General features: G+C 36.6%; 1 protein-coding gene and 1 pseudogene across 1 annotated transcript; both read left to right on the plus strand.

The window, feature by feature from the left end:
* Window positions 1–516: 516 nt before the first annotated feature.
* On the plus strand, window positions 517–2134 carry LOC131901143 (zinc finger protein 844-like; the record flags this gene model as incomplete). The annotated part of the gene is made up of 2 exons (XM_059252398.1): window positions 517–637; window positions 1806–2134. Coding segments are annotated over 2 exons (450 nt in total), but the record flags the coding sequence as incomplete, so codon positions are not given.
* Window positions 2135–2971: 837 nt separating this feature from the next.
* Window positions 2972–19901, plus strand: LOC131901144 (zinc finger protein 120-like; annotated as a pseudogene).
* Window positions 19902–20823: the final 922 nt, after the last annotated feature.

A 20823-nucleotide genomic window follows, 5' to 3' on the forward strand; every position in this document is an offset into this window, starting at 1 on the left:
TCTTGTGCATATACCCAATGATACTCCTCCATCTTATCACAAGAACAATTGCTCAACTAGGTTCTGGCTGTCTTGGACCTGATTGCATAGACTATTCTGGCATTCCAATCAGAGGCAGATATACCTGCACCTGACTTTGGAGTGTTGGTTTTAAAGTCATAAGACAATACACCCGGCTCTTCCATCTTATTTTCTTTCTGTAGTTAGTTATTGTTCATATATTTTCTCTCATGTATACTCTGTACTGCTCATCAGTTTCCTTGTCTCTATGTTTGTTAATAGGCATTTCTCTTGTAAGGTGGTATCCTATTCAAAGGGAACAGAAATGACAGATGATACCCTCCCATTCAGTTTCTTTCTAAAGTGACTTTTTGGTTACATTATAATATGTATGTCAGGAAATAAGTATGAGGAGCACCAGAATTGTATGAATATACTGTCAAAGAAGTATAGATTTATAATGTTCTCAGTATCATGCTTTCTGCTGTACATATGTATGGGATCTTTTAGAATGCAGTGACCTATGATGATGTGCATGTCAACTTCACTTGGGAAGAGTGGACTTTGCTGGATCCTTCCCAGAAGAATCTCTACAAAGAGGTGATGATTGAGACCTACAGGAACCTCACTATTATAGGTAAGACAGTGTATTTTCCTTCACATTTTAAAATAAGGGGACAACTATTTCTTGGTTTTGGATGTTCCTGTGTAATTTTATTGAGAAAGAAGAGTGAAGTGAATAAAACAGGCATGTTTCTCAGATTCACTGAAGATAGTAACATAAATTTTACAATGCTTTCAATTATATAAATTTTCTGGTACTCTATTTTAGGATACAGTTGGGAAAATCATAATATTGAGGAACATTTTCAAAATTCTAGAAGACATGTAAGGAAATTTTCTTGTGCAAGCTGATAAAAAATACTTGAGAAGAAATTATATTGTGCCCCGGAAATTTTAAACAAAAGCAGCAGTGTAATAAGTACGACTTAAAGTGCATTGATGATTATTAAATTCTCACAACATCATAAACCTCAATTTCAGGTTTGTGAATTGCATTTGCAAGGCATTCTTTTAAGATCAATGTCAATGAAACAATTTCTCAAAATTTATCACCATTAAAATCATAGCACCACGAGAGGTATGCTGCACAACTGTCTTTTTATTTCATAACATTAATATTACAAAAGTAATACACAGTGAAGAGCTGATAAATATATTGTCAAAGCTTTCTATTGAGCAAATAGTATATAGTAAAGCTAGTGTAACTAATATACTTGTTGTGACTGTGCTGTTTAGTGAGTGGGGCAGTTAGAGTAAAAAATTATGGGATGTTGTCGAGGAGAAACGTTAATCCCTATACCACAAGTCTATGAGGACAGAAAGTCAAATGGAATTCAATGTGGAAATCTTTTATTTGTTATTCTTCCTTTACGAGGTATATCATATATCACTCTGGATACAAGCCATATGAGCACAGGGATATGGAAGTCATAATATACGTCATTCTCATAACAATGAGAAGATATGTAGCAATCCCCACATTGAGTATACTTGTTGAATTTCATTCTAGTATAAACATAATTGATTTTTTTATCTTCATAGTTAATACATTAACAAACTCACACTACAGAGAAGCCCAGTGAGTACTAGAACTGCATAAATAAAACATGGGTGTAAAAACAATGATGAAATCTTAAGATCTGATTCCTCTTTACAATTAGACCAAATTTAAATTTAATTCATAAAGATATAAAGAGTCAACAGTGTAGTGATTATGGTTAAGATTTTACATGTGCTTGCAGGCATGAAAGAAGTCAAACTGGAGAGAAGAAAACTTTCATATATACTGAATGTGGTAAAACTGTTGTATATGAGAGTCATCTTCAAAGGCATGGAAATTCACCTATGGGAGAGAAACCCTTTCAATGTAATCAGTGTGTTAAAACCTTTGCCCATAACAGTCATCTTCAAAGGCATAAAAGAACACATACTGAAGAGAAACTCTATGAATGTAATGAATGTGGTAAAGCCTTTGCATATCATAGTAATCTTCAAATACATAAAAGAACACATACTGGAGAGAAACCCTATGAATGTAATCAGTGTGATATGCCTTTGCATATATCAGTAATCTTCAAGTGCATAAGAGAACTCACACTGGAGAAAAACCCTATGAATGTAATCAGTGTGGTAAAGCCTTTGCACATCATAGTTCTTTCAAATGCATAAAACAATGCATACTGGAGAGAAACCCTATGATTGTAATCAATGTCTTAAAGCTTTTGCATGTAATAGTTATCTTCAAGTGCATAAAAGAAGACATAATGGAGAGAAACCCTTTGAATGTAATCAATGTGGTAAAGCCTTTGCTCAACATGGTGATAGCTGTGCTGAGAATCTCCCTCAAAGGAGTGGAGCAGAGCAGCAATGGACATCTCTCTTGGTAAACTCTCTTAGCAGAGTGGTGCAGAGCCCAGTTGTAAGGGCTCCCTTTTGGAGAGAAGCCAAACTATGACATTCTGTAGGGAGACAATTCCCCCTGAAACACAGGTTCAGATATGTCCTGACTTCATGATAGACAGGGTACCTTTTGCCTCTCAGCAATAGGTATCCAGTCTATCTCCCTTTGCAGCTGAAGGTGGAGCCTGACATCCAATAGTCAGTGTTCCTTTCTCTTCTGAGCTATAAGTATCTAGGATACCTTCCTTTCATAGCTCTAAGTATAGCCTGACTTCTGATAGGCTGGTTACCTTTCCCTCTAGAGCTGTAAAACTTGCACTATAAATTTAAATGATAATGAAACCCTTTTAGATTTTGTACTTGTTTGAAATTGCAATAAATGTCTAATTCAGGTGTAAAACTTTATGGATTTTTGTTAGTTCTTTTTCTGTTGTTGTGATATATTTTCTAGGTCAACTTATAAAAGAGTTTAATTTGGCCCTTGGTTCCAGAGGGATACAGGCTCACCATGAAAGTGGCATGGCAACAAGTGTCAGACATGACAGCTAAAACAGGAGGCCATGAACTCACATCCTTAAACTTCACCCTGAAGCAGAGTGTAGGAACTGTGAATGGATGTGTGTGGATGTAATTCTCAAAGCCTCCCCCCAGTGGCATGTTTTCTCCTGCAGGGCAACATTTCCTAAAACTTACCAAATGATAAGATATGGAGTGACTTCCTGTTACTCCACTACACTTAGGGTAGTGGGGTGTGCAAGGAAGTATCTATGGAAAGCAGGAAGACAGCAAGGTCTGCTCTTGGAGCCAGGAGCAAATGGTATTGAAACGCATATCTCTGCTGATCTAGAAAATGTCTTTGTCTGGGGTGGAAGGCAGGGTCAGAATCCATTGTGCTGTGTCTTTAAGCACAGGGTAACCCTTAGGGAGGTGCTCTTGTCACTCAGGCTTCACCAGCCAATCAGGCACTCCAGGAAATTGTCCACATCAGAAGTTGTGCTGTGTCCTTTCTGCCTCAGGCTTCAGGCTTGGCTTTGAAGAGAAGCTGGCACCAGTGGTTTTGTGTGCTGTGTTATGAACGCTGCTGCAGGGAGCTGAGCAGGGAGCGTGGGTGAGCTGGAAAACCACAACATGGTGAGTGAGGGGCTGCCATCCCCAGACTGGGACTAACAGTCAGGTGAGTCATGGGAGCCAGTATGTTGGGTCCTCTCCTGGCTGGCTGGGTGCATGTGGCCAAATGCAGAGTTTGTCATGTTCTTGCCTGGTCCTGCATGGTCCAGCATGATCCTGCTTGTCCTTCATGCTCCAGTGTGGTTCAGCGTGGTCCTATGTGGTCTTTGCAATTTCTGTGGCCAGCTATTACCGTCTGCATATCTTCACTCCACCAGCAGTATCTGTGTAGAGCATTAGGAGTGGGACTGTGCTCTGAAATATCCTTGTTGACATCACTGTGAAATGCTGGTGCCCTTAGTGCTTATGTTGCTGCTATAGAACACAGATTTGACAAACTCAGGACCCCCTGGTTCATCTCACATCTCCCAAAAGTTCTGCACTTTGAAATTTAATATTAAGGTTTAGGAAACAACTGGTGTTTGTGAAGGGGCCCCAAAATAGCTTGACCACACAGCAGCCATGACAGGTGTAGGGTCCTAGACATGGCTTCTGAGACAGGCTTACTGGCAGGCAACATCCAGATGCAGGAAAAGCCTCTAGCAGATACCACCCAGGGATCCACCCAGGGATGAGGAAATTCCTAACATTCCTACCATAAGGTGGCCAGATGTCCTTGAGTGTAGCACACACCTATTTTTGTTTTACAGATAGCCCTAGACATTTGTCAGCCAATCAGCATCCTAAACCCAGGAAATCCTCTCACCCCTACCTCTGCTTTGATTAAAACAAAATCCCACCCTGCCTGGCTCAAGGCTATCTGCTCTCACCCCTGCTTTTGAAAGACAGAGGGACTGAGCCCCAGAGCTTGAATAAAGGCTTTTTGGTTTAACACATGGAATTTGGTCTCTGTGATGGTCTTTAAGGGTCCCTGTGATCTGGGCATAACAGAGTTAATTTTGATTAACTCTAAGTATCTTCTGTGTCAAGTAGCACTCCACTGCTAACTTGTGATGTAGAAGAGTAGAATTGATGGTAATAGAATTGATGGTATAAAGACTTCCCAGTTCTTAGGAGACATCGATTCACAAAGTAGAATTTAGAAAAGGGAGGGCTGCATCCCAGTATCCCAAAGATAAGTAGTATGCTAACCATACCTGTTAGAGATTAGTAAAATAAGATGATAGTGTTTGTTTCTCAGGATTAACCAGCTACATTCCCATAATAAAGGGGACAACCTTGATTTATAACCAGCAGAAAGGCCCATTCCCTCCATTAAAAACCTGGCCTCTAAATGCTTCTCCAGTGACAATTACAAGATTACAGCCAACATTAAGTCCTGGTGTGCCACAAAACTATGTTAATTTTAGAACAGGGGCATCTCTAGTCTTTTTGAAAGTCAGTTTTGAGCCAAGGCCTTCTGTGTGATTGAGGTGGACTTGAACCCTGTCTGTAGCACCACAGGGCATTTCCTTTGCTATCTTCCTGACTAACTAATCCTAAATCTTGGTTTATACATCTGCAGCACTACAGAGTTCTAAAATTACCAGTCTGAGTCTCATAGTGGACTGTCCATTGCAGAACAGGGAAAGGATTTGTGTGTGGAGCATGGCTCCTCCCTTCAGGCCAGAAGAGGAGGAACAGTATACTGTGTTCACTGTAGGGGGAAACAGTAGACAATAGCTAGGTCATAGACTGAAGTTGAAGGCAGCGAGCTGGAGGGGTCTCCACTACACTGAATGATTGTTGTGGCATGGTGAGTGACTTTCTCTGTAATTTCCCTGCATGCATTAGTTTTTTCCAGGTGAATGAAGACAGACAGAATTGATGGGTGTACAGTTTTGGGAGGATAGCTACTAAGTATTTAGATTCCAACAGCAAACTCTCCCATGAAGATGTGTGTAATCCTGGTTGACACAGTTAAGTTGGCTTAGAGTTTTGAGGCACAGGCCATTGGCTGTAAATCTGTGTCCGCTTACAGCACTCAGCAGCTAATAATTTACATGAGACAAAGTCATACAAAGTCTTACTAAAGGCATTTTCTTTAACAGGAGAGTGATTACTCTTTTTCAACACCATCATAGCCTATTATTCCTTCAATTCTTTTCACAATTTTAAAGTCAATTATTGGTATCATTTTAAAATTTTATCTTCTTTAAATGAATTACTGCTCTAATGAATATTTGTTTCTATTTCCTAATGGTTTTTTAAGTCACTAAAAATTTCATTCTATTTTTTATTAAGTGTAAGTTAATTAATAAATTAAGTTAACTAATTAATATCAGCTTAAAATAGTAGTCCTCCACCTGGGAATTACGACTCCCTTTGGGGGTGTCAAAAAACCCTATCACAAGGGTTGCTTAAGACCATCAGAAAACACAGTTGTTTACATTATGGTTCATAACAGTAACAAAATTATAGTTATGGGGTAGTAGTTAAAAGAATTTTATAGTTGTGGGGGTCACTACAATGTGAAGAACTGTATTAAAGGGTCACAGAATTAGGAAGATTGAGAACCACTGGTCAAATTAATGTCTTCTGTAGCTCAGGTTTCTCTCACAATACACAACTGAAACTTGTTTAAAAATTTAATGCTTACTCTGCTGCCTAGTCTTGGAAGACAGTCTTGCAACTGCCTCCAGGCAGGGCCTAGACTGGTATGTGAAAACAAAGAATAAAAGGGTGAATGAGTTTCCTCCAATCTCTCTGACTTTTATTGGGAACTTAAAATGAAGAGGTTCTGTGCAAGAATTGAGTTCACAGATGAACAGTAAAGCCAGGTGTATTCACAGCACAGCAAGGGAGGGCCAAGAAGGAGTTTCACTTTTCCTACTCTGACAGTAGTTGATATTAACAATGAGAAGTGAGGTATTAATTTTTTCATGATGTCATTGTTTTAACAGTTGAGTAATATTACATTATATAAATGTACCACATCCTCTTTATACATTCTTCAGTTCAGGGATATCTTCACTATTTTTTAGTTCCTGGCTATTATGAATAAAATCCTCATAAATGAGTGTAGTTGAGCAAGAGTTCCTAGGATAGGATGGAACATCCTTTGTTTATATGTCCGAGAGTGGTATAGCTGAGTCTTGAGGTCAATAGATGCCCAGTTTTCTGAAAAACCATGGTATTGATTTCCATGGTGCCTGTATTAGTTTTCACTCCTACACACAGTGGGGTTGTGTTGTCCTTGCTTCACTTCCTCATTAGCATGACATGTCACTTGGGTTTTTCATATTTGCCATTCTGACAGGTCTAAGATGGAATCTAAAAGTAATTTTGATTCAAATTTCCCTGGTGGCCAATGATGTTAAACATTTCTTCAAGTGTTTCTTGGGTATTTGACATTCCTCTGTTGAGAATTCTCTGCTTAGATCCATACTCCATTTTTTTTAATTAGTTAGATTTTAAAGGGTAGGTACATGTATTTTTCCTGGTTGCAGCTCACAAATAAATACACTGAGGCTTATATTTACAAGTGCTCAGCCTACAGCTCAAACTTATGACTAAGTAGCTCTGATAACAGAAATTAAACCACTTCTATTCATCTATGTGCAGCCCAGAGGCTTGTGGCATTTACAATTCTGGCTTGTCTTAATTCCTTTCTGTCTGATTGGTGACTCCTCTGTCTCTGAACTCTTTTTCCCAGAATTCTCCTAGTCTGACTCTCCCTTCCAACCTCTTCCTACCCAGCTATAGGCCAGTCAATTTGTAATTAACCTGTGAGAGTACTCCATATTCACAATGTACAGAAGGGTTATTCCGTAACATTCAATATCTTGTTTTTGTTTTTGGGTTTTTTTTTGAGTTCTTTGCATATATTGGAGATTTAGCCTCTATTGGTTATGGAATTGTTAAAAAAATTTTTCCCATTCCTTAAGCTGCCTCTTTAATCGACTATGTCCTTTGCCTTATAGAAGTTTTAGAGCTTCATGAGGTCCCATTTATTAATTATTGACCTTAGTGTTCTGTTCAGAAAGTTGTCTCCTGAGCCAGTGCATTCAAGGCTTTTCCCCACTTTGTCTTGTATCCTTTTCAGTGTTTCTGGTTTTATGTTGGGGTTTTTGACCCACTTGGACTTGAGTTTTGTTCAGCATGGTGAAAATGGATCTATTTGAATTCTTCTACATGCAGAAATTCAGATTAATAGGCACCATTTGATGGAAGTGCTGTCTTTTTTTTTCTTTTCATATTTATTTTCATTATCAGAAAGCAGGTGTCCACATGTTTATAGATTTATGTCTGGATCTTAAAAACTTGATTCCATTTTTCAACTTGTCTTTTTTACTAACAATGCCATGTTGCTCTTTTATTGTTCAAGATTGTTTTAGCTATCCCATTCTTTTGGTTATTCATATGAATCTGCAAACTGTCTTTTCAAGGTGTTCAAACAAATGTGTTTGAATTTTGATGGAGATCGTGCTGAATCTTTACATTGCTGTTGGTAGGGTGGCCTTTTTACTGTGTTAATCCTACTGATCCATGAGCATGGGGGATCTATCCATCTCCTGATATATTCTCCAATTTCTGTCTTCAAATACTTTGAAATTTTGATCACGCATGTATTTCACTTGCTTTGTTAGAGTTACTTGAATATGTTTTATAATATTTGAGGCTATTGTGAAGGGTGTTTCCCTTATTTCTTTCTAAGTCAGTTTGTCACTTTTTAGAGGAGGATACTGATTTTTTTTTGAGTTTCCCTTGTATCTAGCCACTTTGCTGAAAGTGTTAATCAGCTGTAGTCCTCTTGTTGGAATTTTATTGTCGCTTAAGTATATTATCATATCATCTACAAATAATAATACTTTGACTTTTTCCTTTCCAAATTATATCTCTTTTATGTTCTTCATTTGTTTTTTTTTTTTTTGGTCTTATCTAGAACTTCAAGTACTATATTGAGTAGCTACAGAGAGTTCACAGCATTATCTTGTTCCATATTTTAGTGCAATTACTTTGGATCTCTCTCCATTTAATTTGTTGTTAGCTATAGGCTTGCTGTAAATTTCCTTTATTACACTTATGTATTTACCTTGCATCCCTTATCTCTCCAAGACTTTTATGATGTATGATTTTGTCAAAGGCTTTTTCAGTGTCTAATGGGATGATACAGTTTTTTTTTCCAGTATATTTTTATGGTGGATTACATTTACTGATTTTTATATATTGAGTCATCACTACCTCTCTATGATGAAGCGTACTCCATCAGTTTGGATGATCTTTTGGATGTTTTCTTGGAATCAGTTTGCAAATCTTTTATTGGGTATTGTTTCTCTATGTTCATGATAGCAATTGCTCTTTAATTCACTTTATATTTACCACAACACTGGAAGTCTGTGCTTAATTAGTTTAATGATCTCAAGGATATCAAGCAGTGAGGCTATGACTCATTGAATAGCTGAAATTGGAACCCCAGAGTCTGTTTACCTCCAGATTGTTGCAATCTCCAGATTTTTAAGGGCCAGTTTTGTTTTTGATTTTGTAAATTAGAATATTATCTCTGTGTCTCTTAGTTTGAATTAGGATTTGTATGTCTTGTTGATTTTCTCACAGAACCAAATCTGTGCTTCATTGACTCCTTGTATTTTTCTTTGTTTCTATTTTGTTGATTTTTTTTTTGCTCAATTTGATAGTTTCTTCCTGTCTACTCCTCTTAGGTATGCTTACTTATTTTTGTTTTAGAGTTTTCATATGTGCTGTTAAGTTGCTAATATGAGATCTCTTCATTCTTTTAACTTTTTTATATAGGCTCTTAGTGCTATGAAGTTTCCTCATGTCAGCACTTTTGTTGTGTCCCCTGAGTTTGCATACATTATGTATTATTTCCTTGAATTCTAGAAAGTCTTTAATTTCCTTCTTTATTTTTGTCTTGACATATTTTCTTCAGTGGAGATTGGTTCATTTTCCATGAGTTTGAAAGCTTTCTGTTTTTTGCTTGCTTGGTTTTAATATGTAGCTGTAATCCATAGTGGTCTGATAGGATGCAGGTAGTTGTTTCAATCTTCTTGTATATGTTGAGACTTGAATTGTGTCCAAGTGTGTCATCAACTTTGGAGAGAATTCCATGTTGTGCTGAGAATAAGGTGTATTCTCTTTCTTTGGGTAGAATATTCTCTAGTATCTATTAGATTCATACGGTTTATAAAATCCATGAGATCCAATATTTCTCTGGTTTTCATCTGGATGACATGTCCATTGGTGAGAGTGGTATATTAAAGTCTACCACTATCAAACACTGTGTGAGAGTCAATGTGTCATTTGATCTGTATTAAGTGTTTCTTTTACAAAAGTGGGTTACCTTGTGTTTTGGGCACAGATTTTAACAATTGAAATGTAATATTTGTGGAATTGTCCTTTGATGAAGATGGAGTATTTTTCCCCAATTCTTTTGATTAATTTTTGGTTGACATCTATTTTGGTAGTTACTAAAATGGCTATAGAAACCTGCTTCTTAGTTCCAATTGATTGAAATTTTTTTTCCATCCTTCACCTTTCACAAATATCTATCTTTGATGTTGAAGTGTGTTTCTTGTATGCAGTGGAAGGATGAATTTTGTTTTTGAGTCCATACTGTTAATTTGCGTCTTCATTGAGGAATTGAAACTATTGATATTGAGAAATATCAGGAATTATGATTATTAATATTTGTGATTTGTTCTTGTTATTGGTGGTGATGATAGTATGTGAATGAGAGTATGTTTGTGTGTGTGTGTGTGTTTCCATTTCCCTTCTTTTGTTTTTGCTGATGTGATACTATTTATTTACTGTGTTTCCATGTGTGTAGCTAGCTTTCTTCGGTTGGATTTTTTTCTTCTAGTACCTTCTGTAATGCTTGATTTATACATAGATATTGCTTAAATTTGACTTTAACTTGTAATATTTTATTTTCTTTTTCTTTTTTTTTTTTTTGGTTTTTCGAGACAGGGTTTCTCTGTGTAGCTTTGCACCTTTCCTGGAACTCACTCGGTAGCCAAAGCTGGCCTCGAACTCACAGAGATCCACCTGGCTCTGCCTCCCGAGTGCTGGGATTAAAGGCGTGTGCCACCACTGCCTGGCCTTATTTTCTTTACTATGGCAATTGAAAATTTTATGGATACAGTAATTTGGCATGGCATCTCTGGTTACTTAGAGCCTGCATCAATGTATCCAAGTCCTTATGGATTTTAGAATCTCCACTGATAAGTCAGGTGTAATTTTCATAAGTCTGTCTTTATATGTTACTAGGTTTTTTTCATTTGCAGCTTTTAATATTCTCCTTTGTTCTGTATGTTTATTGGTTTGCTTATTATGTGACAAGGGATCTTTCTTTGCTGACCCAATTTATGTGGTGTTTTGCTTGCTTCTTTGTGCCTTCATCAGCACCTTCTGTAACTTGGGAAACATTTATTATATAATTTTATTGAAAATATTTTCTGGACATTTGAGCTGGGTTTTTTTTGTTTTTGTTTTTGTTTTTTTTTTTTGTTTTTTGAGACAGGGTTTCTCTGTGTAGCTTTGCGCCTTTCCTGGAACTCACTTGGTAGCCCAGGCTGGCCTCGAACTCACAGAGATCCACCTGGCTCTGCCTCCCGAGTGCTGGTTGAGCTGGGTTTTTTCTCTTTCTTCTATTCCTGTCATTCATAAGTTTGGTCTCTGCATAATGTCCCAGATTTTTTGGTTGTTTTGCCTCAAGTAATTTTTATATTTAACATTTTTTGACTGATGTATCCATTTATTCTACTGTATCCCCAGTGCCTGAGATTCTCTCTTCTATCTCTCTATTCTATTGGTGAACCTTGCCTCTGTACTTTTTGTACTGTTTGTAGTCTTAAATTTTTCATTTCTGGAATTCCTTCAGTTTCTGTTTTCTTTATTGTTTCTATTTCCATTTTCAGGTCTTAAACAGTTTTGTTTCCTTCAACTATTTGTTGGTTTATCTTGGCTTTATTTAAGTTGTTTTTTGGTTTACTGCAATTGTTTGTGTTATTCTAGCTTTCTTGGAGGAATTTATTGATTTCCTCCAATTGTTTGTTTGTTTGTGCTTTCATGAATTTATTTAAGGTATTTATTAATTTTCTTTTTAAGGACCTCTATCATCTCCATACAGTTTGTTTTAAGGTCTTTTTCTTGTATTTCTGCTATGTTAGAAAATTTTGGGGGCTGGAGAGATGGCTCAGAGGTTAAGAGCACTAACTGCTCTTCCAGAGGTCCTGAGTTCAATTCCCAGCAACCACATGGTGGCTCATATCCAACTATAATGAGATCTGGTGCCCTCTTCTGGCATGCAGTCATGTATGCTGTATATATAAAATAGGTAAATCTTTTTTTTAAAAAAAAATTGAGGGCCTACTGTGATAGTATAGCTGAGCTCTGTTGGTTCCATGTTGCCCTGACTGTTACTATGTTCTTATGCTCAGCATCTGGGTTTGGGGTGATTATAAGTCTAAGTGCTGGTTTCTAACATCATCTTGGTTTGATTGGAGTTTTGTTTCTGTGTTTCTCTTTGTTCTTTGGAGTTTCAGAGTATGTGTTGAGTGAATAGTGCCTTTTGTCCTGGCCTTCTTGGCTGTTATGTTCAAGGGAGAAGACTTGGTGGTGTTGGAAGCTGGGGGAAAATAAATGCAGGGGAGCTGATATTAGGGATCCACAGAAGACATGGAGAGGGCAGAGGTGAAGATGCCTCTGGTGTTCTACTCCAGTGGTAAGGGCAACTTTTAGAATAAGGTCTAAGGTAAGTGACTGTGTCATAGATATGCAGACATTTTAACTGGAATTCTTGAAGATGTAGCAAATAATTGAGCCATGAGTGTCTGCCCATTTGAGTGATGTGACTCAGATATGAAGTGAGTAGGGAAGGGTAGGTGGGGATGGTTTTGGAACCCAGAGGGGACATGGAAAGGGAAAGGAGAAGCTGCAGTTTTTTTTTCAGCCCTTGGGGTGACCCTGAGTATTGAGTCTTAGATAATAGAGAGTGGGGAAAGTCTGTAGGTAGCCTACCTGATCCCATACCCAACGTCTTTATACCAATTCATTAGGTTCCCAGGGATTATTCATTTCCTTATTACCTTATTTAGGTTTCTGTTGTGGTTAATCTGTGAAAGACTTTCAGTTTGTTGGATAAAAAGTACTATGCATGTCACTCTGCAAGTATTCTTCTTGGAGGAGTTCAGATACCAGCATGCAAGTTTTTAGGCTTATAACTATTTGATATTCCCAGATCCAGGGGATCTGATATGCTCTTTGTTGTGTCATCTGTACACATGGAAAATATGCTCTTTTACACATACAAATATACACATAAAATATGGCTAGATTTGTTTTCAAAGGCCCTTATGACTTATAAAACAATTAGAGGAAATCAGCTTGCTTTAGGTATAGAATAGAAATCCCACAATATTTATTTAAAAGGCTTTTACCTTTCATTTGGTTTGAAAATTTTCCATTTTCCCACTCTGATTCAGACTTACATCCAATCTTCAATCATAGGAAAGAAAATCGTTTCTAAATGATCTAACAGACATCCTTTTCATTACCAACAGAGAATGATATAGCTCTAAGAGCCAAAACTATTTTCTACAATGCAGAAATATTAGAATTCAAGGAAGTCTATCCAATTTTGGTGGAAGAGTCCTTCTCACCCAAACCATTTTTTTTTTCGTCTTTTGCGACAAGGCTTTTCCATGTAGTTTTGGTGTCTGTCCTGGATCTCACTCTGTAGACCAGTCTGGCTTTGAACTCATAGAGATCTTCCTGGCCCTGCCTCTCGAGTGCTGGAATTAAAGGTGTCTTCCACCACTGATCCCATTTTCTATTATTGGTGAAGGCAAGAACTGGAGTGCACAAAGTGAATGTTAGTCAGTGTTTTCTTTGATTTGAATTTTTATTAGAATGTAATATTTCTTGTTCAAGTGACAATGTTATATTTGTATGTCTGCCTCTCTGTCTTCTTTTGTCAATGATACCATCTATGTTGTGTAATTATTTTTTTATTTTATTTTATAATTTAATTTAATTTTACATATCAGCCACGGATTCCCTTGTTCTCCCCCTTCCCGCCCCCCCCCCCGTCTTCTCCCCAGCCCACCACACATTCCCATCTCCTTCAGGGCAAAGACTCCCCTGATTGAGTTCAACCTGGTAGATTCAGTCCAGGCAGGTCCAGTCCCCTCCTACCAGGCTGAGCCAAGTGTCCCTGTATAAGGCCCAGGTTTCAAACAGCCAACTCATGCACTGAGTACAGGACTCAGTCCCACTGCCTATAATCTAGTCATATTTGTTTCTCTGGAAAATGATGAACCTTCACCTATTTTTATTTTCTGGAAAACTGATACATTATGTCAGGAGTTTCTTGAGTTTATTGGTTTGGCGACTTTCTGTGGAGAAAAAAATTAAGCTTCCTTTTCTTGTTCCTAGAAATTTGTATTTCCTCATTTTTTAGCATATCTGTGTTTCTAGTTGTTATTATCATTAATATTTGCATTTTAGCTACTTAAGTTATTGGTGTAGTTGATATATTGGTTTTTGTTTTTTAAAATCTTCTCACATATTATTGTCTTAATTAATGTCAATAATTCAGATTCTACAGTCACCTTTGGGAACATCAGTTGAGGATGTTCCCATCAGAATGGCTGGTTGCTAAGTCTTTGAGAGATTTTGTTGATTGATGATTTATGGATGATGGCCCTTCCACTGAGTGTGCAATATCCCTAAAAAAATTTTCCTGCACTGGATAAGACAGTAAACTAAGCATTAGACAATGACCAAGTAAGAGAGAAAGCCAGGAAATGAAGATTCCTCATGGTTTTTGCCTTCAGTTGCTAGATTGAATTTCTAACCTGAGTTCCCACAATGATGGATTGTGATCTGACAGAATGAGCCAAATAGGCACATCCTTTTCCTGGGGTGCTTTTGTTTAGACAATTGAATCAGAGCAAGAAAAATTTAAGTTATAACAGAATGTGATAAACCAAAAGTGATTTTATTATTCAAAGGTCCTGGGAATGATGACTTTTGGAGGAATGTTAAAGATAACAAAATTTAGATGGCAAAGGACATAGAAAGCTGTACACAGAGAATAATTGGTTATTCTTATAATATTTAGAATAAAGTACTCTTGAAGGTACTGTAAACAGTTGGGGTAGAGGACATAGGATTAGAGTGGGAATTAAGATAGAGGTCATTTGTATGATATTTTGGCACCTAACCTTTCTTATTATGCCATGTTCCCAAGAAAATGAGTAAGGAAGCATTAAAAAAATAATGGGGCTGATTTCTTAGATGGAATAATGACTCTCTTGGATGCCTATTATTTATGATTCATTCAAGATTACAGTGAAAAAATTCAAGAAGTACATCATAAATATATGAAAAGACTGTGGGTTGTAGAGAAAAACAGGACTATGTGTTTTCAGAAGACAGTCAAATGCTGAACAGAGACAAGAATTTCAGGAAGATTATAACCATTATAAAGAAGGCTTTTGCTCTACATTGGAAGTCTAGCAAGGTGTCCTAAGGGTAAGAATCCATTCTTCTATGCCATCAGTTAATGGAGGGATTAGGCAAAGTGATTAACATTCCCAGGAAGGAACTTCATAAAAACCCTGATGCAACTCTGATCCAAGCATGGTAGGGGCCATCAGAACTTAGAAGCCAAATTGGGGTGAATCATTGATGGTGAATTGGTTCTAGAAACCAGAATGATACAAAATTTAAGTTCATACATTGTTAGTCTGGGTTTTCAGGTCAACACTGTTGTAGACATGAGTGTTTGGTATGGTAAGAGCTCCAGTGAGGACACTGTCTAAGTTCATTGCATGATACTATGAGGATGCAGCCTGGGTTGCATTTGGAGACCATAAGATGTTGAGATACTTAAGCTATGAGATATCTTCCATGGAGAGCTGCATATATGGAGAGGAAGTAACCAAAGAGAGAGATGTATGGGAAGTTGTGGGTTGAGAGCCATCTAAGCCCTTTGAAAATGAAGCTCCATGTGTCTGACACATAACTACTAGATTTGATGGTTGCCCTGCTGAGTTTTCATCTTGTCTTTGTCCAATCTTTCCTCATTATGTCTCAGTTCCTCTCCTTTGGAATGGGAATGGGTTTTCTCTGCCTTTTATTTGTTGAAAAGATTTAAATTGTTTTCTGATTTTATAAGATGACACAGTCAAGAATTTGTCTGGAGTGTCAAAAGAGACTTTGGACATTTGAACAATGTAGAGGTGGGGAAGACTCTGAGGATTATTGAGGTGGCTAAATGATCATGGATAATCCTGAGCCTATAGTGACGTGGGTCAGAATCTAGTCGACTGTATGAAAAGATGCCAGATAGGATGAGGTATTTGAACATATGTCTCTCCTTGACAGCTTCCTTTGGGGTGCTTTTAGAACCTTAAGTAGGAAAAAACTCTCTGCATGAAATATCTCATTGGGGGGGTATGATATGTATCTCTATAGCCTCAACTCATTTTCTTTTCTAGGTTTCTGTTATGTTGTGGTTGAAATGAATCAACCATATTCCTACTTGTACTGTCATGACTTCACCACCATTATAGATGGTATTACTAAATCACATAAGATACAATTAAACAAAGTAGTATTCAATTCTAAGCCATTTTCTAGCATGATTTTTTTAAATTTTGCTGTTTTTATATTTGTTTCTGATGATACACTTTGTCTGAGTCACCCTGACTGTCTTAAACATAGTTCCATACACCAGCCTGGCCTTAAACCCTGAGATTCACCTGACTCTTTCTTCTACATGCTTACATTAAAAAGTTGGCCAACATTCCAGGTTTTTTTTTATAGATATTATTGGGTGATTGGCCTAGAGTATACAATTTTGTACATGTCAAACTTATGCTGTTTTTCTGAGCTTTATCCCCAGCTTGAATTTCTAAATTTGGCAGAGGATATCATTCTCTTTCCCAGGATGGCAATATTCATGACAGTAATAGTGCCTGGGTCTTCTAAGTCTTTAAATTACATGTGTGTGACATTCCTATTGCTCATTTTGTTTGTTTTGATTTTTTGTAATAATTATGATTCTTTTGCCTGTATACATGGATATGCACCACACATATGTATGGCCCTAGCAGCAGTCAAAAGAGAGTCTTAGAATCTATGAGCTTGAAATAATGAACAGTTGTGTGATTTCCCCATTTAAGTCCTGGCAACTGAACCCATCTATATGAAGGAACAGCAAAAGCTCTTAACTTCTGAGTCACCTGTCCTGCCTTGTGTTGATTATTTATAATCAACAGTGATATTGCTAATGTTATCATCTGTCTATTTGTAACTGTTTTGATAAACAGTTCTTTTTAATAAGATTTTTTAAACTACAGTTTAAACTAGAGAAATTCAGGTTTCTGGAAGATGAATACAGAACTGGAGTGAATGCCTAACTCTTTGCAGCAACTTCATTTAAAAAAGTCTCTGAGTTTATCCTATCTTTTTTGTATATTTGATTGATGTTTGCAGTGCAGACAGGTTCTTAATATTTACTTCTTGCTGTCCTGGAGCTGATTGCATAGACTAGACTAACTTTCATCTCAGAAACACATATACCTGCCTCTGCTTTCTGAGTTCTGGGATTCAAGGCATGAGCCAATACACTAAGCTTACTCATCTTTTTTGTAGTTAGTTATTATTCATACAGTTTCTCTGATGTGTACTCAGTACTGCTGATGTGTTTGCTTGTCTCTCTATGTCTGTTAATAGGCATTTCTCTTGCAAGGCGATATCCCATTCAAAGCATTCAGAAACCATAGAAACAAACCTCCTATTTTGTTTCATTCTAAAATAAATTGATGATTGTATTGTAATGTCTGGGTTGTAGAATAAGTGTGAGAAGCACCAGAATTATATGACTATATTGTCAAAGAAGCATGCATTTACAATGTTGTCAGTATCATGCTTTTGTTTTATACATATGTATGGCATATTTTAGGATGCCGTGACCTATGATGATATGCATGTCAACTTCACTCAAGAGGACTGGGCATTGCTGGATCCTTCCCAGAAGAATGTCTATAAAGATGTGATGCTAGAGACATATACGAACCTCACTGCTATAGGTAAATTTTCCTTCACACTTTAAATTAAGGCAACAACTGTTTCTTGGTTATTGATGTTCTGTGGTAATTCTGATTGAGAGTGAGAAAGAATGAGGTGACTAAATCAGGCATGGTTCTAAGGATCACTGAAGATAGTAACTTAAATTTTGCACAAATTTCTGTAATATTTCATACATTTTCTTGTCCTATATTTTAGGATACAATTGGGAAGATCTTGAAGTTGAAGAACATTGTCAAAGTTCTGAATGACATGAAAGGTAATTTCCATGTGAAAGCTGATACAAATGTGCCCCCGGATATATTTTAATGTCTCTTTAAGTTTTAAAGAAATGCAGCAGTGTAAATAATCACAGCTTAAAGAACATTCATGATGTTCATAATCCATATACCTGAAAGGCAGGTAAGTGAATTGTGTTGGCAGGTCATTCTTTTTAGAAGAAAGACAAGCAATCAATACCTTAACAGAAATCAGCATTGGAATCGTAGATCTATCAGAGCTGTGTTGTAGAATTGCCAGTTCATTTAGATTCATATCACTCATACTACCAAAGGTATACACATTGAATATATGATAAGTCTATATCCAAAACATTCTAATAAGCAAGTAGTCCATAGTAAAGCTAGTGTTAATCTCTAGTTGTTCTGACTCTGCTAAGTTTAATGAAATGGGTTGTTAGATTCAAGAGTTAATGGAGGATTGTAGTGGAGAATCCTTAAAACCCATAGGACATGTCCATGAGGAACAAAATGTCAAACTGTGGAGGCATTGTAGAAACTTTGTATTTGTTATTCTTAATTTACTAGGAATATCATATGTCACTCTGGATACAAGCCATATGAACATAGGGATATGGAAAGAAGAAATGTATCTTTGTCCATCTCAGAACAATTATAAGTTGTGTAGTAGTCCCATGTTGAGTAGACTTGCTAAATGTGATTCAAGTTTACATGTAATTGGTTTCCCAGCTTAAAAGAGAATACATCAGCAAACAAACTGAAGAGAAGCCCTATGAGTAGTTGGAAGATGTAATACTTCTGTCTTCCCTGGTTCACTTTGCAAATATAGTAGGATTCACAGTATAGGAAAATATATTGATGAAATAAGTGGGGTGAAAGTCTGAATTCTTCCAGTTCTTTTCATATATATATATATATATATATATATAATCTCCTTGAGAAAAAATATGCCATAAATGTGAGTCCTGTAATAAAGGTTCTTACCATAACAAGCATCTCCAAATGTGGAAAATAATCTTTATTAAAAGGGAACAACATGAGTCTAAATTAAGTGATAAAACCTTAAGATTTGATTCCTTTTTACGTGTACAACAAACTGAAAAATTAATTCTTAGAGAAATAAAGATGTAACAGTTTAATAATTGTGGTTAAGTTTTACATTTTTAAATTATCCACGTAGGTATGAAAGAAGTCAAAGGGGAGAGAAACAAAATGAATGCAATCAATGTGGTAAAGCCTTTGCACAACATGGTAATCTTAAAAGGTATCAGAAAACACATATTGGAGTGTAATCAATGTGGTAAATCCTTTGTACTTCACAGTAATCTTGAAATGCATACAAGAACACATACTGGAGAGAAACCCTATGAATGTAATCAGTGTGGTAAAGCTTTTGTACTTCATAGTAATCTTGAAATGCATAGAAGAACACATACTGGAGAGAAATCCTATGAATGTAATCAGTGTGGTAAAGCCTTTGTGCATTACAATCATCTTCAAAGGCACAAAGGAATACATACTGGAGAGAAACCATATGAATGTAATCAGTGTGGTAAAGCCTTTGCTCAAAACAGTGTTCTTCAAATGCATAAAAGAACACATACTGGAGAGAAACCCTATGAATGTAATCAGTGTGGTAAAGCCTTTGCTCGCCACAGTGTTCTTCAAAGGCATACAAGAACACATACTGGAGAGAAACCCTATGAATGTAATCAGTGTGGTAAAGCCTTTGCTCGCCACAGTGTTCTTCAAAGGCATACAAGAACACATACTGGAGAGAAACCATATGAATGTGATCAATGTACTTAAGCCTTTGGACATCATAGTAATCTTCAAAGGCGTACAAGAACACATACTGGAGAGAAACCCTATGAATGTAATCAGTGTGGTAAAGCATTTGTTTATTACAGTCATCTTGGAAGGCACACAAGAACACATTCTGGAGAGAAACCATATGAATGTAATCAGTGTGGTAAAGCCTTTGCTCAAAACAGTGTTCTTCATATGCATAAAAGTACACATACTGGAGAGAAACCCTATGAATGTAATCAGTGTGGTAAAGCCTTTGTACAGTATGGTCATCTTCAAAGGCATGCAAGATCACATACTGAAGAGAATCCCTAGAAAAGTATTACTATTAGTGTGTAATTGGTGTATAAAAGCCTGTGAATATAACTTTACATCTTGAGCATCTATAAAAAAACTCATACCAAAGAAATGTGACTATAAGGGATTTGATAAGATCTTTAGCAAACACACTTATATTCAGTTACACATGATTATTATGGAGAGAAATATCTCACAGGTGTCAAAATTCTCTTCAAGAATTGTGATGTCCTTCTGTATTTGGTTTATACCTGCAAATTCACATGCTCAAAAGGACTATGGGTTTAAGCAATATGGTAACTCATTTAGATTTTATACTTCAATTACATGAGATAATGAATCCAGGTGTAAAACTTCATGAATGTGTACTAATTCATTTCTGTTGGTGTGATGTAACATCATGTTAATGTGAACCTATGAAAGTATTTAATTGGCCCATGGTTCCAAAGCAATACAAGATCAGCATGAAAGTGGCATGGAAACAAGTATCAGACATTGCAGCTAAAATAGGAAACTGAAAATTCACATTCTTAATCTGCAACGTAAAGCTTAAAGTATAAATGGGAAATGTTATACTCTCAGGCCTACCCCCAGCAGGCAGCATTTCCTAAATTTTCCCAAATAATACCACAGACTGAGAATGATTGATTTTTCTGAAGTCAAGCCTACATGCTTGCTTTCAGTTAAATGAATCAATACATGATTGGGAGTAACTCTGTAAGCCTTCAGATGCCTCAATACCTTTATGACTAGAATTACAAGAGAAAAACATTTTTAAGTAAAAATTAGTTTGAAGATTTCTTTTAATTTTAATTATGTGATGTCTGTCTCTACTTGTGCATGTGCATTC

The sequence above is a fragment of the Peromyscus eremicus genome, unplaced genomic scaffold, assembly GCF_949786415.1.
Source record: "Peromyscus eremicus unplaced genomic scaffold, PerEre_H2_v1 PerEre#2#chrX_unloc_4, whole genome shotgun sequence".
Taxonomy (NCBI): domain Eukaryota; kingdom Metazoa; phylum Chordata; class Mammalia; order Rodentia; family Cricetidae; genus Peromyscus; species Peromyscus eremicus.